Source organism: Hyla sarda, chromosome 7 (assembly GCF_029499605.1).
Source record: "Hyla sarda isolate aHylSar1 chromosome 7, aHylSar1.hap1, whole genome shotgun sequence".
In the NCBI taxonomy this organism is placed as follows: Eukaryota; Metazoa; Chordata; class Amphibia; order Anura; family Hylidae; genus Hyla; species Hyla sarda.
This window is the reverse complement of record NC_079195.1, coordinates 185,034,073-185,060,879: the sequence shown is the minus strand read 5'-3', so window position 1 is coordinate 185,060,879 and position 26,807 is coordinate 185,034,073. Positions and strand designations below refer to the sequence as shown.

General features: G+C 42.6%; 2 protein-coding genes across 9 annotated transcripts in view; one reads left to right on the top strand and one right to left on the bottom strand.

Moving 5' to 3' along the window:
• Positions 1–3,263, bottom strand: part of LOC130282875 (zinc finger protein 436-like) — a 35,429-nt gene extending 32,166 nt beyond the window's left edge. The window contains exon 1 of one of the 2 annotated variants that reach the window (XM_056531762.1): positions 2,878–3,263. The gene's annotated coding sequence lies outside the window, so the exon portion shown is untranslated. The remainder of the gene's footprint in view (positions 1–2,877) is intronic. The other variant, XM_056531763.1, reaches the window with a different exon arrangement.
• The window catches only part of LOC130282872 (oocyte zinc finger protein XlCOF6-like), a 114,609-nt gene that overhangs the window by 55,769 nt on the left and 32,033 nt on the right, over positions 1–26,807 (top strand). Inside the window, exons 1-12 of one of the 7 annotated variants that reach the window (XM_056531758.1) lie at positions 4,053–4,160; positions 7,037–7,186; positions 7,310–7,498; positions 9,618–9,738; positions 9,843–9,937; positions 10,083–10,179; positions 11,254–11,420; positions 11,576–11,767; positions 11,857–11,977; positions 12,077–12,162; positions 13,131–13,242; positions 15,362–17,119. In XM_056531758.1, coding sequence (XP_056387733.1) covers positions 7,109–7,186; positions 7,310–7,498; positions 9,618–9,738; positions 9,843–9,937; positions 10,083–10,179; positions 11,254–11,420; positions 11,576–11,767; positions 11,857–11,977; positions 12,077–12,162; positions 13,131–13,242; positions 15,362–17,119 — 3,016 coding nt within the window. In that variant the 5' untranslated portion in view covers positions 4,053–4,160; positions 7,037–7,108. Of the gene's footprint in view, positions 1–4,052; positions 4,174–7,036; positions 7,187–7,309; positions 7,520–9,617; positions 9,739–9,842; positions 9,938–10,082; positions 10,180–11,253; positions 11,421–11,495; positions 11,768–11,856; positions 11,978–12,076; positions 12,163–13,130; positions 13,243–15,361; positions 18,309–26,807 lie in introns of those variants that run through there. The other 6 variants (XM_056531753.1, XM_056531755.1, XM_056531752.1 and 3 more) reach the window with 6 other exon arrangements.

The following is a 26,807-nucleotide window of genomic DNA, read 5'->3' as shown; positions in this document are numbered from 1 at the left end:
AAGAAATCGAGATGATGGCGGGGCCAGATGGAGAAGAGAAGGCAACGATGCAAATTAGAGAATATGTCATTTTTGAATTGCTGTATAAAGCAGCACTTTAAACTACATACCCACTGATAAATAGATATAGTGCATTGCGTTTTTTACCTTTTTTTTTGCTCGTCAACCTCGGTAGGGGTGCCCCGCGGAAATTTTTTCCCCGAGGTGTGCCCCGACCCGAAAAAGGTTGGGAAACACTGATGTATAGGCTCAATGCCTTGGTAAAAATCTTGTTATCTGTTTAGACTAAATGTTAAAATAACAGTTGATTAGTAAAATACCCTGTAGTTTTTGCAATTCCTACATTTTGGCAATTATACAAATACTTCTGAATTACGCAATATTCATATGTGAGTTTGTCTTTTGTAAATATTCTTTGTTCTCCTGAAGGGGTTAAACAATGGGGGAGATTTCTGAAACTGAAAGACTGGCTCTTCTGCCCATAGTAACCAATCACAGCACATTTTATATCCTGCTCTTAAAAATTGAAAGCTGTTCTGGCATTGGTTGCTATGGGTAACAGACGCAACCTTTCTTTTACACAACATTGCCAATAGGCCTCAGTCATCAAAACTGTCTTAAAGATAAACCATATTTGGTGCTCATAGCAACCACTCAATGCACAGCTTAATATTTTGCATTGCTCTCTCGATAAATTAAAGCTGCATTGTGATTGGTTGCTGTGGGCAATAAAAGACAGTTATACTTTTAGACACTTTTGATAAATCTAGCTCAATGTACTGTATATCGGAAAGTTATAAAGGTTTTTATTGACTGTGGGATTAATGTACAGGCGCAGGTTTGTTACAGATATCAGAGCTCTGTCTTACACTGAGTCTAACATTTGTGTGATCATCTCATGACCAGCACTGATGTTCATCCACTAGAAATATTCTATAAAGGTTCCTAATAAATTACAGCAAGCAGAGATCTTGAACTGTGAGGACTTTATAAAGAAAGTATGTTGGGAAATTATAAAAACTTTTTACTATGCAAACAATCGCCTTGATTTGCTGAAGCCACAGTACCCTCTGAAGAACTCGCGTATAGGGCAGCATTAGGGTCTGTGTTGTACGGATCTATGTCAGAAATCTATGGGCTCCGTCTGTTGGGCTCACAAGATGATATTAAAGGGGTACTCCGTTGCTCAGAGTTTGAAACAAACTGTTCCGAACGCTGGAGCGGCGCCGGGAGCTCGTGACGTCATAGCCCGACCAGACACTCAGTATATTTAAAGGGGTACTCCGCTGCTCAGTGTTTGTGATGTCATAGCCCCACCCCCTCATGACATCACGCCCCACCCCCTCAATGCAAGTCTGTGGAAGGGGGCGTGACGCATCATCTCTTGCGCAGACTCCCTTTCAAAAAATTACTTGAATGGGTGAATTGCCATATTCAACCATTCAACCTATAGCTAAAAAATGCCTTGACTATCTCAAGGATAGCAAGAAGGTATTAAAGTCACTGGATGGTTTGGAAGGACCTGATGCTTACCAATGGCTTCCCACAATCCACACAGTTTGGTTTTTATTGCCCTCAACTATTATCTTCAGTGAACCCACCAATATGATATGTCACATGAATTTATGTTAAAGGACAACTGCTGCGAAATACACTTGTCCCTTATCCACAATCTGCTGGGGGCCCCCTGTGATCTCCCAAAAGGGGCCAGGGCTGTGCACTGGCTAATTTGTGTAGTGTCAACGGACATGCCCACCTCCATACAGCTCTATGGGAGAGGCGGGAAGGCACGAACACTGCATGCCCACAGAGATACATAGAGGAGGCGTGTCGCGGGCAGAGCCAGGGTCCGGTGCAGGAGATCGCGGGGGTCCCAGCATTCAGACCCCCTGAGATCAGACACATCCCCTATCCTGTGGACGCTGCCCCGTTGCCTCCCCCCATCCCCGGTTGCATAATTACCTGTTGCCGGGGTTGGGTCCGCGCTGCTTCAGGCCTCCGGTGTGCGTCCCCTGCGTCGTTGCTATGCGCTGCACGGCGCGGCGCATGATGTCAGTGCGCCGCGCCGTGCATAGCAACAACGCAGGGGACGCACACCGGAGGCCTGAAGCAGTGCGGGACCCGACCCCGGCAACAGGTAATTATGCAACCGGGGATGGGGGGAGGCAGCGGCGCTGGCAATGGGTGCCACTGTCCTTTCTCTCCCCTGGCTGTCGGCGCCGCTGCCCCATTGCCGGCGCCGCTTCTCTCCCCCTGGCTATCGGCGCCGGCAATGGGGCGCCGGCACTGATAGTCAGGGGGAGAGGACGGGCAGCGGCGCAGATAGCCAGCGGGAGAGAAGCGGCGGCAGCAGGGCTCTAGACCCCAGGAAAGGCAGGGGGAGAGAAGCGGGCAGCGACGGCCTCTCTCCCCCTGCCTTTCCTGGGGTTGTATCGAAGTATACACGCGCACACACATGCACCCTCATTTTACCATGGATATTTGGGTAAAAAACTAGTCAGCTGATGACAGGGAGCCTGTCTGCTTCAATGGGTGGAGGGATTGCTTGGTGGGAGAGAGATCAATCTGCAACTATTGCAACAGCTGTAGGCACCCTGATTGAAAACCACAGGTCTTTTGTTTCAATGGGTGGGGTGGCTGATGTGTGGGAGGGAGGAAAATGGAATTATGGGATTTGCAGGCAAAGAAGAAAACTCAAACAGGAAATACCAGTTCACAAAAAGCAAGCCACAGTGTTATGGTAATCTCACAACACAGCCATTTAGCCCCAAGACAAGTGCAGATCCTTCCTAAGCATGTCCATTACTGCCTGTACTAAAATCACCTAATGGTGGAGAACCCCTTTAAGGTACAATGGGTGATAGCAAATAGTGATACCTGCAGTCCGGGATATGTTTCCTCTTACTCATTATGTATGCAGCCGGCGTCCTCAAGAGTGGCAGTCTCAGTGGTGAGAGTAGTAGTCGGCGCTGGCACAGAGTGGCGTCCGGCCTCTGTGCGGGTAAGTTGTCCTGATGCGGTGAGTAATCTCGGTAAAGTGCAGGTTGGCACGGATATGCATCCGGCCGGAGTGATCCTTATAGGTATAGACAGGTGGCTGGACTTATCGCAATCCCTGGCATCCTCGTGTTAGAGACTGGCAATAGATCGTGCATGATCAGTAGTGGTCCAAAGAATAAGGTACTGCAGCGCTGCCAAAGGCTAATACATAGGCTATCAGGGTCATATAAGGTGGTTGTAGTATAAAATATAGTAATATATAAGGCTATACGAGTTTCAAGACAACAGTCTCATTCCTCAGTAGCCAAAAAATATATTTTTTGGCTACTGAGGAATGAGACTGTTGTCTTGAAACGCGTATAGCCTTATATATTAATTTTTCTATACATGCACTTTATTTTTACTATTATTTTATATACAACATCTGGTGCAAGGGCCCTGCCCAGATGTGAGAGGTTATAATGAATAAATACTGTCTATATTATATGTATTATTGTATTCATACTTAAATCAGGTTTACCGTTATCATTCATATTTTATTGATATATTACTTTTATCTTTCTTTTTTTCTCCCTTCTTTTATATTATTTTATTTTTCTCTAATTTTATTTTATTCCATTACTTTTATTTTTGTTATTTTTATTTTATTCTATTCTTTCTTTTTTCTCCTTTCTATTCTATTATTATTTTTCTCAAATTTTATTCCACTTTATTTTTATTATTTTTACTTTTATATTTATTTTTATTCCTATTTTTATTTTATTCTATTCTCTCTTTTATTCCTTTTTCATATTTTTCTTTTCTCCGCTTTTTCTATTTTTCACTGTGCCTTGAGGAATGGTTTATATATATATATATATATATATATATATATATATATATATATATATATGTATATACAGTAATCTATATTATATATGCATCTTGTACATGTTTGAAATTTGGCCACTATAAAATGGCGTCCCAGCAGAATACAAAAAATATGATCTCCCTGTCCCCGGCTGTAAGGAGCATGCGCGGCACGGGGGTCCTGCTGGGATTGAGCTTGTTGCGGTCTCCTGAGACCAGGAGCAGGTAGACACGTGATACGGGGCGGAAGTGCCTTGTGAGTGAGCCAGCTGAGTTGAGGATTACTTCCGGGTTGAGTCGGCGCTGGCTCAGTGAGTGCTCAGTGTATGTGTCAGTGTGGTTGTATGCCCTTCTAGCTTCATGTTATGTGTTCCATTGTATGTATCGGAGTCTATGAACTGGCGTCTTATAGCAGTGTTTCCCAACCTGTGTCCCTCCAGCTGTTGCAAAACTACAACTCCCAGCATGCCCGGACAGCCAAAGGCTGTCCGGGCATGCTGGGAGTCGTAGTTTTGCAACAGCTGGAGGAACACTGGTTGGGAAACACTGTCTTATATGAAAGTTTTCCCAGCTGAGAAAGATCCCCTATCCAGAGTTGGTGGTGGGTGGTCTGACTGCTTCCCCCCCACCACTTCCACTTATGATCCTGAGAATGGGACCCCAGTCTCCTCTAATAATGGAGCTGTGGTTTTAAAGGGGTATTCCATTAAGAAAAAAAAAAAAATTTCCATTTTTTTTTCATATTCATATTTTTTGTCAGACAGAGGTGACAGCAGAGAGCAGTGTTGTCAGACAGAAAACAACAACTCAACTTCAGCTACTGATAAGTACTGGTAGGATTAAAGGGGTTATCCAGGAAAACATTTATGTATCTCAACTGGCTCCAGAGAGTTGAACAGATTTGTAAATAACTTCTATAAAAAAATCTTAATCCTTTCAGTACTTATGAGCTACTGAAGTTGAGTTGTTCTTTTCTGTCTAAGTGCTCTCTGATGACACGTGTCACGGGAACCGCCCAGTTTAGAAGAAGTTTGCTATGGGGATTTACTTCTAAACTGGGAGACACGTGTCATCAGAGAGCACTTAGACAGAAAAGAACAACCTTCACTTCAGAAGCTCATAAGTACTGAAAGGATTAAGATTTTTTAATAGAAGTAATTTACAAATCTGTTTAACTTTCTGGAGCCAGTTGAGATATATAAATGTTTTCCTGGATAACCCCTTTAATCCTACCAGTACTTATCAGCAGCTGAAGTTGAGTTGTTGTTTTCTGTCTGACAACACTGCTCTCTGCTGACACCTCTGTCTGTCTCAGGAACTATCTGAAGTAGCAACACATCCCTATAGCGAACTTCTGCTCTCGACAGTTCCGGAGACAGACAGAGGTGTCAGTAGAGAGCACTGTAGTCAGACAGAAAAGAACTCAACTTCGGCAGCTGATAAGTACTGGAAGGATTAAGATTTTTTTAATACAAATCTGTTCAACTTTCTGGAGCCAGTTGATATGAAGAAAAATGTTTTTTTCATGGAATACCCCTTTAAAGCCATAGCTCCATTATTAGAGGAGACTGGGGTCCCATTCTCAGGATCATAAGTGGAAGTGGTGGGGGATAGCATTCAGACCACCCACCATCAACTCTGGATGGGGGATAGCTTGCTGGGAAAACTTTCATATAAGGCAGTGTTTCTCAACCTGTGTCCCTCCAGCTGTTGCAAAACTACAACTCCCAGCATACCCGGACATCCTTTGGCTGTCCGGGCATGCTGGGAGCTGTAGTTTTGCAACAGCTGGAGGGACACAGGTTGGGAAACACAGCTATGAGATGCCAGTTCATAGACTCAGATACAGTAATTTACAAATCTGTTCAACTTTCTGGAGCCAGTTGATATGAAAAAAAAAAAAAACGTTTTTTCATGGAAAACCCCTTTAACATGCACACGTCACAGAAACAGCCAAACATTCTGCTCGCTTGTTTTTGTGGCTCCAATAGAGAACGAATGAAGTGGCTAAGTGCATGCAAAGCTTTCTGCTGGAGACTGTTTGTGAGACCACGGGGGTCCAACCACTGGGACACACTCCCCCTCCCAGAGTACACCTTTAACATTTTTCTCCTTTTGACATAAGATTTATGTAAATCTCTGGCCATTCTGAGCTATTTAGGCATGTGCTGTGGTTGAGGTGGGTCGGTGCTGTGGTTGAGGTGGGTCGGTGCTGTGGTTGAGGTGGGTCGGTGCTGTGGTTGAGGTGGGTCGGTGCTGTGGTTGAGGTGGGTCGGTGCTGTGGTTGAGGTGGGTCGGTGCTGTGGTTGACGTGGGTCGGTGCTGTGGTTGACGTGGGTCGGTGCTGTGGTTGACGCGGGTCGGTGCTGTGGTTGACGCGGGTCGGTGCTGTGATAACAACTTATCCCCTATCTGAAGGATAGGGAATAAGTTATAGATCGTGGGAGTTCCGACTACTAGGACCCCTGCGATCTCCTGTACGGGGCCCCGACACTGCATGAAGGGAGTGTTCTGTCCCCGCATGGCGCAGCGGCTGACACGCCCCCTCCATGTATCTCTATGGGATGCATGGAGGGGCGTATCAGCCGCTGCGTCATGCTGGGGACAGACTTGCCCCCTCTCTGCGGACTTCCGAGGCCCTGTACAGGAGATCGCGGGGGGGTCCCAGCGGTCGGACCCCCGCGGTCTATAACTTATCCCCTATCCTTCGGATAGGGGATAAGTTATTTTCCACTACAGATGTCCTTTAAAACCAATGGGCTGATCACGTAATAGACAAATATTGAGAGAGCTTTTCTTTGGATCAGTGTTTCCCAACCAGGGTGGGAAAGGCTTAGCCTAAGCCTGATTTTACATTGCGAATCACTATAAGGAGCTCCGTCAGCAATTCCATTAAAACGATGGGATTTTGGTGGAGAAAAAGTGCATTCAAATCGGTGGGATCCGTCAGGTCCCTGTGGTCACCTGGTGGTGTTTAGGAAGCCATTCGGTGCAAAAAAGGAGCCGAATGGACCCAGAAGGGGACAGAGAACAACGGCGATGTGAACTTAGCTTAAGGCTGTCTGGACATGCTTGAAGTTGTACTTTTGTAACAGCTAGAGGTCCACTGCTCCAAAATCTAAAAATCATGCAGATTAAAAGATTAACATTAAAGAAAATGTTTTACAGTAGCCCATTGTTTCTACAGTACAGACTCATCTATCCTGGAGTCTTACAGTGTTCCTGCTCGACATGGTCCTTTTGTTTGCAACTCCTAAGGATGGACAAGGGTCAAGCCATAATATTTAAGCGTGTATTCAACCTCACTCAGGACATCATCTATCTTCTGATTGGAGAGGTGAGACATTTTGGGAATTATATCACATGACATCTCAATTTTTTAAATAAATAAATACAGTAGTTTTTTTCTAGTAGCTACTGTGATGCTAGAAATTTGTTATATTAGTGTTTTTATACACAGGATTACACTCTAGTAAAGACAACATCTGAAGACTTTGTGAGGTCCATCAGTCATTCTGCGTCTGAAGAATGGAGCCGGACCCAGGTCCCTTTTTTGGAGCCTCCATCTCTTTTATTGATACTTGATCGAAACAAAACGAAGAAGGTCCTAGAGCTCACCAGCAAGATCATTGAGCTGCTGACTGAAGAGGTGAACACTATTACACTATAGGTATAAAGGCTTAGGTTTGTTAAGCTTAAAGTGGTATCCTAGCTATGCTAAAGGTTATACAGTGGACTCTGGATGCTTTAAAAATGAAAAAAAGAATGTATACTGACATACTGCCATAATCCCCAGCAGCTGCTGTTTTGCCGGTGCTTCCTTTGATAACTTGTTTTTGCAGAAAATGCATTGTCCCTAGTGGTGACCTACCTCTACTAGTGATTGGGTACAGAGGCATTTCCTGCAACAACAAAACTTCAAAAGAAGCGGGATCAGTGGTTATCTGCAAGGATCCGGCCTCATTGGAAAGGCAGCTGTGTTGGATCAGGGCAGGTAAGTATGCCTTATTTATTTTGAAAGCACCCCGAGTCCATTGTAAAACCGTTAATATGGCAGAAATACGTCTTTAACTGAAACTAGACCAGGCAAGCAGATTCACAAAATTGATCACTTTAGGTTATGCTGTATACTAAATATGGTAATTTCAGACATGCTTCTCTTCCTTATATCTTTTAACTTTGCTTACTTAAGACCAATATTCTGTGCAAAAACCTTGGAGTATGTGGGTGCATTTTCAGCTACATCCTTTTCCTTAAAGCATACCCGTCAGATTCAACAAAAAAACATTTTTTAAATATATATCATTCAGTACCTAATCCTGACCATGTACATCTAATTTTTGTGTCTAGCACCTTTATTTATTTTTTTACACTTTTAATTTAGCTCACAAGTCTGAATTCCTCTCAAAGGGAGGGGGCGTGGCCTCACTGTGCAGGTCTCCGCCCCCTCCCTCAGCATGCTGTCTGCTCACATCTCCCCTAGCATTAGCAAAACTACAACTCCCAGCTTGTCCTCACTGACAGTAGCGGGACACAAGCTGACAGTGGGAGTTTTTTTTCTCCAGCTGTGAGGTCTGCGCTCACAGCTGTCAATCAAGGAAGTGTGTCTATGACATAGGTGATGACACATGGACACAGCAGGACTAGTAAGTGTCCAAGCAGGCAGGGGGGGCAGTTGTTTGACTGGCTTTTTCAGAATGAAATACTGAAAATTTTCTAATGAAAGCAATTGCAAAACCTATTGGTTTGGCATGTTTTACAACATATCAAAAGTTTTTGTATCTGACAGTGACCATTTAAGGTATGCCCCTTCCACTTCGTGCATGAGGAGAGCCTGGGTGCTGGGCAGGAGACCACAGGTGTCCCAGCGGTCGGACCTCTTGCGATCAGACGCTTATCCCTTATCCTGATGATAGGGGATGATGTTAAGTATAGGATTTCCCCTTTAACAATTCTTATCCAGCCATACCTGTATTTATACTGTAGCATTAGTTATCTTCATAAAAATTGCTTTTTTAACCTGGCCTGGAGATGTCCAAACAGTTGGAGAGGTGGGGCCTGGGGCTCCCATGCTTCAGGGAGCGCCACGCTTCTCCGCTTACGTCACGCCGTTGATTGACATACAGGGCTCGCCCGCAGAGCCGCCTGTGTAGTTCTCCTCACTTCAATAACCAACAGTGTGACATAAGCGTAAAGAGCCATGCAGCCCCGTAGCATAGAGGACCCTGGGTCCCACCTCTCCAACTGTTCTGACATCTCCTGGCCAGGTTACAAAAGCAATTTTTATGTTGATAACTAATGCTACAATGTAAACACAGGTATGCCTGAATCAGACCTGCTAATCCCTAATGCATTGTATGTGCAGCTTAACAAGTCAAACTTACCTGTCATCCAAACTTACAGTGTCTCCTACGCTAACTTGTTGATACAGGCGTGTAGTGTGGGTGACACTGATGATAATGATACTTGCATATCTCTGATCTGTGGTCCTGTTCGTCTGTTATCTTCCTTATTCTGGCGGCAGGCTTGGTGCACCTCAGTGGTGACTTCAGTGTGCTTCTGCCATACACCAAGCCTGCCGCCAGAATAAGGAAGATAACAGACTAACGGTACCACGGATCGGGGATAGGTAAGTATTGTTATCCGTGTCACCCACTTTACAAGCCTGTACCAACAGGTTAGTGTGGGCGATACTGATGACAAATTCCCTTTAATAAATGCCTTTTTAAAGTGTCTGAATTGTCATTGTTTTATTGCTTGTATATCAGGTTTCTGTAAGGTGTCAGGATATCGCTGTCTATTTCTCCATGAAGGAGTGGAAGTACATAGGAGACAAAGCTCTGTATAAGAATGTCATAATGGAGGACCAGCAGACCCTGTCCTCACCAGGTAAGAGGAGTCCTTCATTGAATGGAGCAATTTTGATTGTCCCCTATTATATGATAATCATATATAAACAATGTATCCAGTCACGGACTGTGTGTTCCCCACAGAGGGTTCCAGTAAACGTAAAGCATCAGAAAGGTTTTCAACTCTGTGTTCCCAGGATTGTCTACAGGAAAATCACAAAGTCCTACAAGATCATCAGGTAGTCGTAGCAGAGATCTTACCAAATACTTTATATGAGCTGTAGAAAAGTGGGGTGGATCTTTTTATATTTTATCGTATTACAATGCCGAGGCAGAATTTAGGGGTTTCTTACAGCTATCTCTCGAATTGTTTATTTATCGAAGAAGGGGGAAGATTTTGGTTCTTCACAAGTTGGAATTCTAAACGATGAAGAAGAGACATTCATGAAGGTTGGCCAGCAGTGTAGGTTCGAAACCCCAGGTGAGTAAATATGGGGGGGTGTTGCCTTCAGAGTCATCTGCTTCTAGAAGATTCAAAACACTGTGTGTCTATGGTCAATTGTTATGAAATGTAGAAAGGTAGAAAACTAAAAAATAATAAAGATAAAGGCAGGGGGTGGTTTATCATGATGGGGCAGTGAACTAAGAGGATTATAACATGATCATGACAGGTACAGTGATCCCTCAACTTACAATGGCCTCAACATACAATAGTTTCAACATACAATGGTCTATTCTGGACCATTGTAAGTTGAAACGAGACTCAACATACAATTCTACAGACATTCCAGATCTGTGAAACGTGTCAATGACCGGAAGAACCGACCAATCAGAATGGGCATTCACTGGTAAAACACCTGTATTACTGAAGTGCATGCACTGACTGGTGTCTGGTAGTGCCCCCTACAGTACAGGGAGGCATTACATGTTCTGTACTCTTTACCTGTACCAGGGTTAGCTGTTTCTTTGGACACCAGGTGAGAGTGACTCAATGTTACTTTTTTTAGGACATTTCGTGTACTGTACAGGACCCCGAAGAAGCTCCTGTCCTCTACATAGACCAGTGTTTTCCCAAGAAGGGTACCCCCAGCTGTTGCAAAACTACAACACCCAGCATGCCCGGACAGCCTTTGGCTGTCCGGGCATGCTGGGAGTTGTAGTTTTGCAACAGCTGGAGGCTCCCTGCTTTAGAAACACTTACATAGACAGTGATTACAGCTCCCAGCAGATCTTTCTTACTTTGATATGTAAGAACTTACTTTATCTATATTAGTTATCTACTTATTTTTCTTTAATTCTCACTTTTTTCTATTTTTGGATGACATTTTGGGGGCTTCAGAACCAATTACCAGGTTTCCATAGAGTTATGGTCTCAACATACAATGGTCGTCCTGGAACCAATTAATATTGTAACTTGTGTGACCACTGTATTCTTTAACAAATGCTATTTCTATACAATCTGTACTATGCCCCTAGGTAAATCAGCCATGTGTGTTTTACACAATATGTTTCCACTGTATCACTTTCTCTCCTTTTTTCATCCCCCCTCATTCAGGTTCCTATAATCAAGAATCTTCCCAGGTGTATCTTCCTAAGAGTATCTTCCACAAGACAGTGGTCCCATTGCTGACTGACCCTCCAAAAATGAAGAGGTATAAGAAGCTGATCACAGAATGGGTACTTAACCTTTCTCTGGAGATCATCTACCTCCTTACTGGAGAGGTGAGGGATTCTCCAATATCTTTGTAAGTAAAATAGTAAAAATAAAACCGTGGCTTTAACAAATTCATGTTTCAGGTGTCAGTATCTTCACACATGGACTTGGCTAGAATGGTGAGATATTCTGGGGATAGAAATCACTCTCTCTATGTACACAGGATTTCAAGATAATGAAGAAGACATCTTGTGATCATGTGAGCCCCAGTGGATGCCGCTCTTTGTATGGAGGATGGAGTGGGCCCCAGAGCCCAATCACGGAACCTACTTATCATTCACCATTACGTGAGAGAAACAATGAGCAGAAGATCCTCGAACTCAGCAATAACATAACTGAGCTGCTGACTGGAGAGGTGAGCACTGCCGGGAATGCTGGGACATTATACATAAGAAAAAGGAATAATATGTGCCTGGATTAAAACTGTATCATTATGTGTGTCAGGTTTCTTTAAGGTGTCAGGATGTCGCTGTCTATTTCTCCATGGAGGAGTGGGAATATTTAGAAGGACACAAGGATCTGTACAATGATGTTATTGAGAACCATCATCCCTCTAAATTACCCGGTAAGAGAAGTCTTTCATTGACAGTATAGGAGAAAGCAGTTTTAGGGGTCATTCAGATAATTCTATCAATGATGTATTTACACTGTGTGTATTCTACAGAAGGAATCGGCAAAATAACTCCAGCTGAGATATATCCCACTCAGACTTGTCCAGAGGAGAATCACTTGGTCTCACAGAGCCCTCAGGTAAAAAAGCTGCTTGATGAGAAGACTCCATTTATACCTCTAATTACTGATATTGTCTTGAGTGGCACTACTGGTGTTTTACCCCTTTAAAGGGGTACTCCGGCTCTCCCTCCTCCCCATCTCTTTCCTCCCCCTCTTTTTCCTCCTTTTTTAATTTTTTCCTTGGGAATTTCTGGGACGTAAATTGTTGAAATATTAGGTAAGGCAACTAAGGCGATGTTATTTATTGCTTTGGAAGTATGTGTATATGTTAGTCGTTGTTTTTTTTATGTATGTGTGAATAAAATTTAAAGGGGTACTCCGGCTCTAAGACATCTTATCCCCTATCCAAAGGATAGGGGATAAGATGCCTGATCACAGGGGTCACGCTGCTGGGGACCCCGCAATCTTTCATGCAGCACCCCGCTATCATCAGCCTCCGGAGCGAACATCACTCGGCGTCTGATGAATCACGTGTGGCGAAACGCTCCGCCCCCTCAATGCAAGCCTATGGGAGGGGGCGTGACAGCTCAATTATGTACAATTTTGTGTAATCATTTGGAGTTTAGATTTTATTATAAAAAAAAAAATGGGGTGATTTAAAATTTGTTTATCTTATTTGCATATACAGTACACTGTAATACTACAGTATTGTGGCAACTTATTGGCACCCTATGGTTGTATTGTGGGGGTACCAATCAGTGTTTTGATAGCATAGCTGTCAGATAACCACATAATACCATGGTCGCTTTTGACTATGGCTTCTAGGGGGGTAAATTACCTGCATCTCTGATGTTGTTCCCTGACAATGTAAGCTGCTGATAGCAGCTGGGATCTACTGTGTATGGAGCTGGCACAGCTCCTGAGCTCATCCCAAACACTGTTAATGTCTCCATGATCGGCATGCATGTCCTGGATTGTTAACGTGTTAAAAAAAATATTAAAAATAAAATAAACTTTGATCCAATTTTTTCCATATCATGGATTAGGTTGAAGACATATTTGATTTTAAAGTTGAAATTGTAGAAAGTGACGAAGAGGTGTATATCGGGTGTGATCAGCAGACAATGGAGAAGAAATTTCATGCAGATATTAGCACTGGTGGGTAATAAAATTTAAATACTAAACAAACTAAAAAAAAAAGGCCTCAAGAGCAGGAGAAAACAGGTCACAGAGCATACCTAGCAAACTTTCCCATAGATATTTATGATTACATTCAAAGACTATAGCTTCAGATTAGTGGAAAAACATGGCTCAAAAATTTGCATTTAAGTTTTTGATAACCCTATTTTATACTGTATATAAAATTCCCTTTTAGTTAAGTACCAGTTGCAATTGATAGAATAGAAAGAACCTAACTTATTCATAATTGTCAAACACTTTTATTTCCTTGGGTGTGCTACAATTTTCCACAGCAGAAAATCTGCAGTGTTTTTATACCAAACTCTTAACCATTTGGTGTGGATTATGTTAATAGTGTAGAAGAAATAATTTTGTATTTGAAATCAGCAGTTGCACATTTTGTTGCGAGTCCAGAGTTTCCACAGCAAAATCAACCACTGCAATATATATTGTGGCTACTTAACTTCTTGCTAAGAACTTCCTGGCGAACATCCTCATTTAATCTGTGTTTCTGTTTCTACAACATAAAATCACATGCTTCATTTACAATATGCACTGCTGGTTACTTTATGCATTAAAGGAGCAATATATAACAAACTTCCCCATGCATGACAGATCCATGCCAAAGATAGATCATATACAACAAGACAATGGCGTGTATAGATCAAATAACTTTATTAAGACATAAATGCTCCAAAGACATACGGTACATCAAATATAGAAATAGAAAGTACAGCTGGTGACGGAACCGAACAAAAAAATGTAGGCTTACATATAGGATGTGACCACAATGTAGATAACACTATATCAGAGGTGAGATAACAGATAGATAGAGAACACTATATCAGAGGTATCATTATATTCCCCAAAGTCCTCACTGTCCTAGGACTCATAGCCGCAGTAAGTACATACGTAGAGGTAACAAGTAGAGATGAACGAAGTTAGAGTAATTCGATTCGTCACGAGACTCTCTCCTAGGACTGTATCAACCATTTCCAGCCCACCGGAGCACCTGAAAGCTGAACTAATTTATGCAGTATAAATCATCAACTGCCGAGCCGAGAAGTTCGTGACAAATCGAATTACTGTAACTTCGCTCATCTCTAGTAACAAGAAAGTAATAATAACAGACAATGGGAAGAAAGACACCCAAACAATAACAAAGATAAGAACAATCATTACCAAGTGGGCTATGAGAGTAAGCAAGCCTCTACCACGCAATGTTTTGCTCCAAGGCCTCTTCCGCGGCGTGAAGAAGCCTTGGAGCGAAACGTTGCGTGGTGGAGGCTTGCTTACTCTCATAGCCCACTTGGTAATGATTGTTCTTTCCTTTGTTATTGTTTGGGTGTCTTTCTTCCCCTTGTCCGTTGTTATTAATACTACATGTTACCTCTACATATGTACTTTCTGCGGCTATGAGTCCTAGGACAGTGAGGACTTTGGGGAATATAATGCACCTCTGATATAGTGTTCTCTATCTATCTGTTATCTCACCTCTGATGTAGTGTTATCTACATTGCGGTCACATCCTATATGTAAGCCTCCATTTTTTGTTCGGTTTCGTCACCAGCTGTACTTTCTATTTCTACATGTGATATTACATGCTTTTTAATGTATGTCTTTGGAGCATTTATGTCTTTAATAAAGTTATTTGATCTATACACGCCTTTTTGTCTTGTTGTATATGATCTATGCATTAAAGGAGTCCTACAGTGAAGGGTCTGATCATGGGGGTTTGACCACTGGGACCCCACAATCTCTTGCGCAGCACTCTGACTGCTGTACATGTGTATCTCCGGCTCTCCTATAGAGATGAATGGGGTGCTATGTGCACTAGGAAATTGTGGGGGTGGCGGCTCTTGGAATACCCCCCCCCCCCCCACGATCAGACACTTTTAAATTGTCCTACACTGCAGTATCCCCCTTTTTGTGTGAAATTGTGCATATTTTTATGGACCTTGTTGATAAGATTTACTTTGCTGCTACTGTAGCAAGCTGCAGATTATCTGCAGCATATCTGCCCTGTGTGAACATACCCATAGATTATAATATATATGTTATTGTGTATTTAAGAAAATAGTATCCTATTTATCCACAGTTGACCACAACAAGGGACATCTGCTTTTATCTCCAGATTGTGAAATTGAAGATAACATTATACAACAATTTCCAGAAGAAATCATTACTGCCCCAAGTGTACTTCCAGGACTTCTCAGTGCATATCACTTCTCAGAGCATTCTTGTCAAGAGGAATCAAGTGGTAAACTCTTTCAATGTTCTGAATGTGGGAAATGTTTTACCCAGAAGTCCAATCTTTTGAGACACAAGAGAACACACACAGGAGAGAAGCCATTTTCTTGTGATAAATGCAGCAGATCTTTTACTCAGAAGTCACATCTTGTAGAACATCAGGTATTTCACACAGGGGAGAAGCCGTTTTTGTGTTCCATATGTGGAAAATGTTTTACGCACAGGGCTATTCTGTATAGACATTGGAGAATTCACACAGGTAAAAAGCCATTTACATGTGCTGAATGCGGTAAATGCTTTTCTTATAAATCTTATCTGGTAGAACATCAGAGATTTCACATCAAGGAGAAACCATACTCCTGTTCTGAATGTGGGAAATCTTTTGTAAAGAAATCTGTCCTTGTTAAACATTTAAGACTTCACTCAGAAAAGAATCGGCTTACATGTTCAGAATGCGGAAAATGTTTTACCAAGAAATCAATGTTTGTCAAACATCAAAGAATTCATACAGGAGAAAAACCGTATTTGTGCTTAGATTGTGGGAAATGTTTTGCCAAGAAGTCAGTTCTTGTTGATCATCAGAGAACTCACACAGGAGAAAGGCCTTATCCTTGTTTGGAATGTGGGAAATGTTTTTCTAAGAAATCAGGTCTTGTAAAACATCAGCGGACTCACACAGGAGAGAAGCCTTTTCCATGTCCAGAATGTGGCAAATGTTTTTCACAAAAATCTGGGCTTGAGAAACATCAGAAAACCCACACAGTGGAGAAATCTGTTTCGTGTTTGGAATGTGAGAAAGGTTATACATGTATCCACCCTGAGAGACATCTTGCATTTGAAAAAAAGGCAAGGCCTTTTGTATGTTCAGAATGCGGGAAAAGGTTTACCCAGAAAGCATACCTCATTAAACATCTGAAAATTCATACAGGGGAGAAGCCGTTTTCATGTTCAGAATGTGAAAAATGTTTTATGCTAAAAGATCATCTTGAGCGACATCAGAGAATTCACACAGGGGAAAAGCCATTCACATGTACAGAATGTGGGAAAAGTTTTACCCAGAAAAAGTCTCTGGTTGAACATCACAAAACTCATACTGGGGAGAAACCATTTTCATGTTCTGAATGTGGAAAATGTTTTACACGGAAATGTCAGCTTGAAATACACCAGAGAAGTCACACAGGGGAAAAACCATTTTTATGTTCAGTGTGTGGAAAATTCTTTATCCAAAAATCTGATCTTGTCAGACATCAGAAAATTCACCGTGGAGGGAAGCCTTTAGAAACTGGGAATGGTGATGTTCATCAGAGAAATGACCGAGATGAGCGGCCTTTTTTATGTTCAGAATGTGGGAAATGCTTTAGCCAGAAATCATATCTTGTTAAGCATAAAAAATTTCATTCAGGTGAAAAACCATATTCGTGTTCAGAATGTGGGAAATGTTTTACCATGAAATCAGGACTTGTTGAACATCAGAAAATTCACACAGGTGTGAAGCCGTTTTCATGTCCAGAATGTGGAAAATGTTTTACACGTAAATCTCAACTTGAGATGCATCAAAGAACTCATACAGGAGAGAGACCTTTTTTGTGTTCAGAATGTGGAAAATGTTTTATACAGAGATCCGATCTTATTAGGCATCACAGAATTCACACATCTTCAAGTGTCTCGAAAGTTTCCAATGTCTCTTTCTTGGATGGATTTCCTTTCTCTTTGATCCAATACAAACGCAGATTATTGTTACATGAAGGTCCAGTAGTAGGTTCTAGGAAGTAAAAGAAGGCTAAGAATTTTAAAGGATATTTCCATCAGGATATATCTACAGGATATTTACTATCATGATATATGATTATGTCTAATAATTGTTCAATGTCAGTCCCAATTTGCAATTTGTCTAAAGGGGTTATCCTGCCAAAAACATCTTATCCCCGGGACTGGAGACGTGACGTAATGCCGCACCCCCTCGTGACGACACGCCTCCTCCATTCATGTCTATGCGAGGGGGATGTTATGTCTGTCACGCCCCCTCCCATAGATATGAATGGAGGCGGCATGGCGTGATGTCACGAGGGTGTGTGGCATTACGTCATGTCTCCAGTACCGGACACAAAGAGCTTTTCGAGACTGGAGATGTAGCCTGCATAGAATGCGGGTGCTGCTCTTTGGCCAGCTAACCCCTTTAACTTCCCTTGACATTAATGGGAGTGATGTAAACATTGTAGCACCGGGATTTGTGCTGTATCAGTAAATCATAAGTTACAAAAACAGGATAACCTTAGGGGGTGTTTCTGAAGGAGTATTCCAATCTGAATAAGTTAACCTCTATTCACAGGATAGGGGATAACAAGCTGATGAGTGGGGTTCATACTGCTGGGCACCCCACAGATCCCCAGAATGGGGACAAAATTGTCTCTGGAATGAATTGCATGTAATGTGTGCACCATTCGTTCCAAGAATACATTTTTCCCCATTCTCGTGTTTAGCGTGATTCCCAGCAGTCAGGCCACAATATATTAGTTTGTTTTTCCATATCCTGTGGATAGGGGATAACAGCTGTAAGTGGGAATTCGCCTGTAACATCAATAGAACTTATGAATATAGCTTGAAACAGCCTGAATCTTTTGGCTTCCTGACCACCCTTGGTAGCCACAAGCAAGTTAGAGGGGGGCCCCTCGATCTAGAGGTAGATGTAGGACTCGCATCTATCTCCTGTGGATATGGCATACATGTCCAGATAGGAATACCACTTTAAAGGACAACTGCAGTGGTAAATATTTATATATGCCTGTGCCCGGGCCTCAAAAATAAACAAAATAAACTCATACATACCTTCCTACGAGCCCCCATTGGTCCTGCACAGGCCTCACGGTCCGGCAGTGCTGACGTCATTCCACTTCCTGGGAACAGGGACGCCGCAGAGCCATCAGCGTATCACCGGCCGTGGCGATGTCCCGCCCCGGCCTGTGATAGGCTGATCCCACTGTCATGTAAGGAGCTCTGGCGGGCTTCTTACATGACAGTGGGCTCATCCTATCACCGACTGGGGCGGGACATCGCCATGGCCGGTGATACGCCGACGGCTCTGCGGCGTCCCCGTTCCCAGGAAGTGGAATGACGTCAGCACTGCCGGACCGTGAGGCCTGTGCCGGACCAACGGGGGCTCGTAGGAAGGTATGTATAAGTTAATTTTGTTTATTTTTGAGGCCCGGGAATGGGCATATACAAATGTTTACCACTGCAGTTGTCCTTTAAGTCTGATAGTGAATCTTTAATCACAACTGTATTACAGAAAAGCTGGTGTTGTCAGCCAAATCCATCACAGTTTAGGTTTTATTTCTTAAAGGAGTAGTCCAGTGGTGACTCAGTGGTTTACAACTTATCCCCTATCTTAAGGATAGGGGATAAGTTGCAGATCGCGGGGGGTCCGACCCCTGGGGCCCCCCGCGATCTCCTGTACGGAGCCCCGACAGCCCGCGGGAAGGGGGCGTGTCGACCTCCGCTCGAAGCGGCGGCCGACACGCCCCCTCAATACAACTCTATGGCAGAGCCGAAGCGCTGCCTTCGGCAATCTCCGGCTCTGCCATTGAGATGTATTGTGGGGGCGTGTCGGCCGCCGCCTCGTGCGGGGGTCGACACCCGCTATCTCGGCGGAGAGCCGGGGCCCCGTACAGAGAGATCGCGGGGGACCCCAGCGGTCGGACCCCCCGCGATCTCAAACTTATCCCCTATCCTTAGGATAGGGGATACATTTTTCACCACTGGACTACCCCTTTAAACTAACATGCAAAAAATTAAAGCTTGCTATGGGAAAAATGTCAGTTTCTGTTCCATTTCTGACATTGAGGCCCATTGTCTCTTGATGAGTCATATTGACTCTTCCACGTATTTACAGTATGCGCATAATGACCCATGCTTCTAAATGCTCTAAGTGTCCATGGAAAATGTCAGCAGAAATAGAAAAACACACAAAACTCCCTATTTATTTATATAAAGTAACATAATTGGTTTCCCATATACAGTATACAACAATATATTCCTCTCTACTTTTTGTAAATGAATACCAAGTAGGTGTTACTTAAAGGAGTAGGGTTTCTTTCCTAATTATGCTTCTATGGGAGGGGGAACATTTCCTTACCTCAAGCGCTCCTGCAGTGCCCCGGTGTCCTGCTCCGGTCCCCCGTAGTGATCATTTTCCTGGAGCTGAACGCCCTGGGCCAAAGTGTTATACTGCAGCTGTGCTAATCGTTGGCCACAGCGATGTCCCGCCACGACCAGTGTATTGCTGAGATGCAGTGTAACACTGGGCCCCAGTGGTGATATTACATAGTACTGAACAGTACTTAGCAATCTGATGGTTGATTCTAATAAGAAAGCAAAACTAAATTATAAAAAAATTTTATAAAGCTATCAAAAAGTTCCATCAAAACAAAAATTATACTGATAAAAACCACAAATCACAGAGAAAAAAATAAGCCTTCATATCACCCTGTATACAGAAAAATGAAATTATAGGGGTCTGAATAGGACATATTTTACATACTTGATTTGTCAAGAGCAAAGATAACATCTGTTTTACCATAAAGTGCACTATGTAAAAAGAAACCCTCCAAAATGTGCTAAATTGCATTTTTTTCCACCCCCATACCTCTTTATTTAAGAATTCTTGGTGTTTTTTTGTTTTTTTCTAATTTTCTCTTTAACTATTTATATTTTAAAATAATCATGAAGTTTTGCAATTTTCAGTCTGGTGACTAAGCCTAATAATAGCTGAGCTGTAAAGAAAATCTTTTAGCAGTCTTCTTCTTATCATTAGCAGGATTATAATGAAATGCAACCTAAAAGACAAGGATCCACCATTCACAATAGGTCATGGTCACAGATCCCTCGTTCCCCTTTCTGCACTCTCCCAACTCTCCCAAAAAAAGTCAGTTTCTGTTTATAGTTTCCTGTCTCCATAAGGCTGCTGTGGAGCATACCTCTACATGCTGTTTAAAGGGGTATTCCACTTTCCCAGCATTGGGAATATTTTGTGTACTCTGTGCTCTGAATCACGAGCACAGTGCTCTCTGCTGACATCTCGTGCTCGCGATGTCAGCAGAGAGCTCTGTGTTCAAAAAGGAAAATAATTTCTTCTGTAGTGTTCAGCAGCTAATAAGTACTGGAAGGATTAAGATATTTTTTTAATAGAAGTCATTTACAAATCTGTTTAACTTTCTGGCAGCAGTTGATTTAAAAAAAAAAAAAAAAAAAAAAAAAAAAAAAGTTTTCCACCTGAGTACCCCTTTAATATGTATGGAAAGATTTAAAAAAAGATGGAATTGCACAATTTTGTGGGGCAATAATTTTTTGGGGAGTTCACAATATGGTAAAACTGACATGGAAACTTTTTATCTATGGGTCCAATGATACCAATAATTTTTGTTTTTATTTTTTGGTAAAAAAAAAAAAACAACTTAAACTTAAGAGGAAAAAAGAAAAACTTTGTTCATTGCCATGTTCTGACCCATATAACTTTTTTTATTTTTCCACCTACGGAGCTGTGTAAGGGTTTATTTTTTGCGCCATGAACTGTAGTTTTCAACTGAACCACTTTTTGTGTAGTTATGGCTTTTTCATCAGCAATTTTGGCATTAAAAATAGAATGGTTTCCAGTGAAATCTTGTCTTTGTATCAAAATATTTATATCTAAGATTATTTTTCTTCCAATGTGAAACATGCTCAGTAGAGATGAGCGAACTTACAGTAAATTCGATTCGTCACGAACTTCTCGGCTCGGCAGTTGATGACTTTTCCTGCATAAATGAGTTCAGCTTTCAGGTGCTCCCGTGGGCTGGAAAAGGTGGATACAGTCCTAGGAGACTCTTTCTTAGGAATGTATCCACCTTTTCCAGCCCACCGGAGCACCTGAAGGCTGAACTAATTTACGCAGTAAAAGTTATCAACTGCCGAGCCGAGAAGTTCGTTACGAATCAAATTTACTGTAAGTTCGCTCATCTCTAGTGCTCAGTGTAAATCTTATGTGCCAAAAACTATACTTGGTTCATATCATCCAAACATGAATTAAAATCTTAAACATGCATGAATGTAAAAGGCTATTAGGGCCTCTTTTTTTTGTATGTAGAGTTGTATGTAAAGTTGTAGGTGTATAATAAAGAATGACTTTATATACCTGAAATCTCATTTTCCACATATACAACACAGCAAAACTGGGTAGTAGCTAACAGATATCTGCCATATTTATACAACATACTCCTAGGTTTCCTTCCCCATAAAATAAATAGCAAAATTAAAGCAAGAACTTTATTGGGTGAGTGTCTGCTGCCTTTAAATTAAAATAAATGAAAAATTACTACATGTTGGATTACTGTGATTACTGGAGGATTTGGATGACCAGACACAGGGCATAAACATCTAACATAGAACCTTGTACAATAAGGGCTCTACTCCAGGTAGACATGGAATTCCAGGCTGAAGGAACACATTTTCAGAAACACTGGGTTCTTGACAGGTAGAAAATAGCTTTTCTATCTTCCAGATAACAGAAATGGAAAAAAAATGGAATAGTATAATTTATTGTTCAGTCATGTGCTACATTAATGCATATTTAGAATTATACAATTAGTTTTTGTACAGGTTTACTTGTAGCACTTTAAAGGAAAACTGTCACCCTGATCACCCCCACTAAACCCAATACACAGGGTTACAGTGTGGGTGAACAGGAGTGCAAAGTGCATACCAAATTCCATCCAGTGGCTCCTGTGATATTGCCCAAAGAAAGTCCTGTGCTCAATTTGGTTAATTGCGCTCAGGAGGCGGGGCCCCGCCAGCTGCCCGCCCCCTGCTTCTATTGGCCTCTGTTAGCATATTCAATATCCAGCCTCTGAGCGCAGCGCTCACATGACATGCAACTCATGTTGTCTGTAAACTAACTGCGCTTGCCATCCTGCCTCAGAGCGCATTTTTAAATAAGCTAATAGAGGCAGTTTGCTTCAGGAGGCAAAAAGAAGCAGGGGACAGGCAGCCGCCGGGGATTGATCACAGGGGCCACTGGACGGAATTTGGTGTGCACTCTTGGTCACCCACACTATAACCCTGTGTATTGGGTTTAGTGTGGGTGATCAGGGTGACAGTTTTCCTTTAAGAAAACCCTTTTACCTAATAAAGTAGTGAGTCACAGCATCTAAGTAATGTGTTAGCAGTCATTATATATTGTTAAAGGAGTAGTTCTGTGCGCACTTTTCTCATTTTATCTGGTCCGGGCTGCAAAAAAAAAAAAAAAAAAAAAAACTTTCTCTTACCTGCCAACGAGCCCCCGGAGCTTCGGTACAGGTGTTCGGTTGCCGGACTGTATTCTTCTTACTTCCTGTTAGCCCGGCACATCACACGGAGCTTCAGCCTATCACCGGCCGCAGCGATGTCCCGCCTCGGCTGGTGATAGGCTGAAGCGCCGTGTGACGTGCCGGGCTAACAGGAAGTAAGAAGAATACAGCCCGGGGACCAAACACCTGTACCGGAGCTCCGGGGGCTCGTTGGCAGGTAAGAGTAAGTTTGTTTTCTTTTATTTTGCAGCCCGGACGGGATCAAATGAGAAAAGTGCGCGCCGGACTACTCCTTTAACCCCTTAAGGACCAAGCATTTTTCTGTTTTTACACTTTCGTTTTTTCCTCCTCACCTTTTAAAAATCATAACCCTTTCAATTTTGCACCTAAAAATCCATATGAGGGCTTATTTTTTGCGCCACCAATTCTACTTTGGAATGACATGAGGCATTTTACACAAACATTTATGGCGAAACGGAAAAAAAAATCATTGTGTGACAAAATTGAAGAAAAAACACCATTTTGTAAATTTTGGGGGCTTCTGTTTCTAGGCAGTACATTTTTCGGTAAAAATTACACTATCTTTATTCTGTAGGTCCATACGATTAAAATGATACCCTACTTATATAGGTTTGATTTTGTCGCACTTCTGGAAAAAATCATAACTACATGCAGGAAAATTTATACATTTAAAATTGTCCTTTTCTGACCCCTATAATTTTTAAATTTTTCCACGTACAGGGCGGTTTGAGGGCTCATTTTTTGCACCGTGATCTGAAGTTTTAATCGGTACCATTTTTATTTTGATTGGACTTCTTGATCGCTTTTTATTCCTTTTTTTATGGTATGAAAAGTGATCAAAAATACGCTATTTTGGACTTTGGAATTTTTTTGCGTGTACGCCATTGACCGTGCGGTTTAATTAATTATATATTTTTATAGTTCAGACATTTACGCACGCGACGATACTACATATGTTTATTTTTATTATGGTTACATATTTTTAATATGGAATTTGGGAAAAGGGGGGTGATTTAAACTTTTAATAAAGAAGGGGTTAATGTGTGTGTTTTCAAACTTTTTTTAAACTTTTTTTTTTTTTAAACTTTTTGTCCCCTTAGGGGACTTTTAGGAGGAATCATTTGATTCCTCATACAGATGAATGGGATTGCATACAATCCCATTCATCTGTGTGCTCTGCGCTCGATTGATAAAGCCTGGTCCTGCCAGGCTTTATCATTCAGAGAGCCGGAGCCGACACAGGAGGAGAGGTAAGCCCTCAGGCTACCTCAGCAGTGGATCGCTCCCCCGCGATCGCGCTGCGGGGGAGCGATCCACCCCACTGGACCACCAGGGACTGTATACAGGCACCTTTAGACGCCGCTGTCAACTTTGCGGCGATCTAAAGGGTTAATAGCCGGCCGCGGCGATCGCCGCATGTCAGCTATTAACGCCGGCCCCCAGCTACAGGAATCAGCTGGGGGCTGGCCGGTATGACGCGGGCTCGAGTCGGGAGCCCGCGTCATACCCCGGTAACGGCCATTGGACGAGTATAGACGTCCATGGTCGTTATCGGGTTAAATGAGCGCTGTCAGATACAAAAACTTTTTATATACTTCAAAAGAGGAGAAAAGACGGCAGCTCACCGCACTTGCAAATCAAGCTTCTTTATTTCCAGCAGCGTGAGTGAACATACAAAATGTTGCAGGTGCCCAGACAACCGCACGAACAATGCCCGTTCCGCACGTAAAGTGCTTCTTCCGGTTCGTTGTCGTACTCCCATTACCTCCCATAAATACTTGACCCTAATCCTGACGTAAAACAGAGGTGGAGACTAGCTAACAAGCATCCGTCGCCCTAACATTACTCATATAATTACGTCATACAAGTGCGCTCACGATGCCCCGTTGCCGCGGATGCGGAAGGGACGTGGATAAACACTCCGTCAGCTGACCCGTCGTGGCTTCCCCCGTCTCCACAGCAACTCTGCATCATGTGACATTCTTCGCACTGCGGGAAAGGAAAAATAACAAGGGGGGTAAGTAAATACAACAAAGTGAGCTGTGATTAAAACAATGCACAATAAAAATAGTACACAGATTAAAAACAAATTAAGGACAACCTACAGAAAAATGCTCCTATCAATTTTTTCGTTTAATCCTCCTGCGCCCATCGCTCCTGTTCTTAAGATCCACTTGCTCTAACATTGCAGTAGACTCCCGATTTCTGTCACCACCGGTTTTGGAATTTTCAACAATCTGTATCCCAGCAAATTTAAGAACAGACGGATCACCACCATGTATTTCTCTAATATGTTGAATTAATCTGGGACATCCAACTCCCGTGGTGACAGATCGGAGATGTTCCCTGATGCGTACATTCAAACTGCGAATCGTTTTTCCAATATAGAACAGACCACATATGCAATAAATGACATATACCACATATTTGGATTTACATGTGATAAAGTCCCGTACTTGCCAGTTAATTCCACCCAGGGTAAGATATTTAATTTCAGTCTCCCTTTTCCCTCTCGCTTTCTTCCTTCCTAGATTCCGGGCTTTATTCAGAGCAGCATAGACTGATTCATTTGGGTACCCTCTGTTCAAAAATCTTTTAGCCAATTCCTCCGCCTGAGTCTCAAACATCTCGTCTGTACTATTTAATCTCCTAGGTGGAGAAACTGGCTGTAGGGGATGGATTTCTTGACGTGAGGGGGATGGTAGCTCTCATAGTGCAAAAGCGCAATAACTGCCGTGGGTTTGGGGAACCAGCTGGTGATAAAACCATCCTCGGAAATCTGTACCCTCACGTCAAGAAACTCCAATGCCCTACCGCCAAAGACATGGGTAAACTTTATGTTCATCTCCCCGTTGTTATTGAGATACCCCACAAATTGGACAAATTGTTCCTCGTCACCTGTCCACACGATAAAAATATCGTCCATGTATCTCAAAATGGATGAGATATATCGTGTGAACGGGTTCTTTTAATTGAAAATTTATCATTTTTCGAGTATAGCAAGGTACAGGTTGGTTAGGGAACATGCGACGGGCATCCCTATCGCTGTCCCACTAACCTGCCTGTACCATTGCTCCCCGAATCTGAAGGCATTATGCCCAAGAACAAATTCAAGTGACTCACAGATTAAATTGACCAGGTCCCTTTCAATTTGAATTTCCTCCAGAAATTCTCTAATTACCCAGACCCCCACAACTTGGGGGATCCGGGTATAGAGACTTTCAACTTCTACTGACGCCAAACTGGATCCAGGGAGGCAGTGGACACTATCCAAGGCCATGAGGAATTCCCCAGTGTCCCTCAGGTAAGTTGGTATCTCCGTGAGCAGGGGGCGGAGCAGCCAGTCTAGGTACTTGCTCAAACCCTCTGTCACCGAGCCGATCCCAGAGACGATAGGACGTCCCGGGGGTCGGCTCAGCGACTTGTGGATCTTGGGGAGATAATACCAACAACCTTGTTGCTATTTTTTCTGACAATACCCTCTTTTCAACATACCCTCTTAGCAAGGTCTGAAGTTTAGAGAGGTACCCACTAGTAGGATCACCTGCAAGTTTCACATAGGTGGAAACATCGCTGAGCTGTCTCAGGGCTTCCTCCCTGTATATTTCTTTAGACAACACAACGATGTTTCTACCCTTGTCTGCTTTTCGAAAGACTAACTCTTTTTGCTCTCTGAGCCATTTCAAGGCCCTGTGCTCCTTGCTAGACAAGTTATCAACTGATTCAGGGTAAATTAACATTTTAATATCCTTCAAAACCAAGGAGCCAAATAGCTCAAGGGTACCGCCCGGCTGTAAGGGTGGACAGAAAGTAGAACTGTTGCCTCCAGTAAAGGCCGAGATATCAAATTCCTCTTTTTCAGTAAAGGTGTCATTATCCAAAAGAAGTTGGGCCCCTCTTACAATGTCCTCCCCCATACTGGTCATTGCACTAAACCCCAAAGGGCCACTACAGATA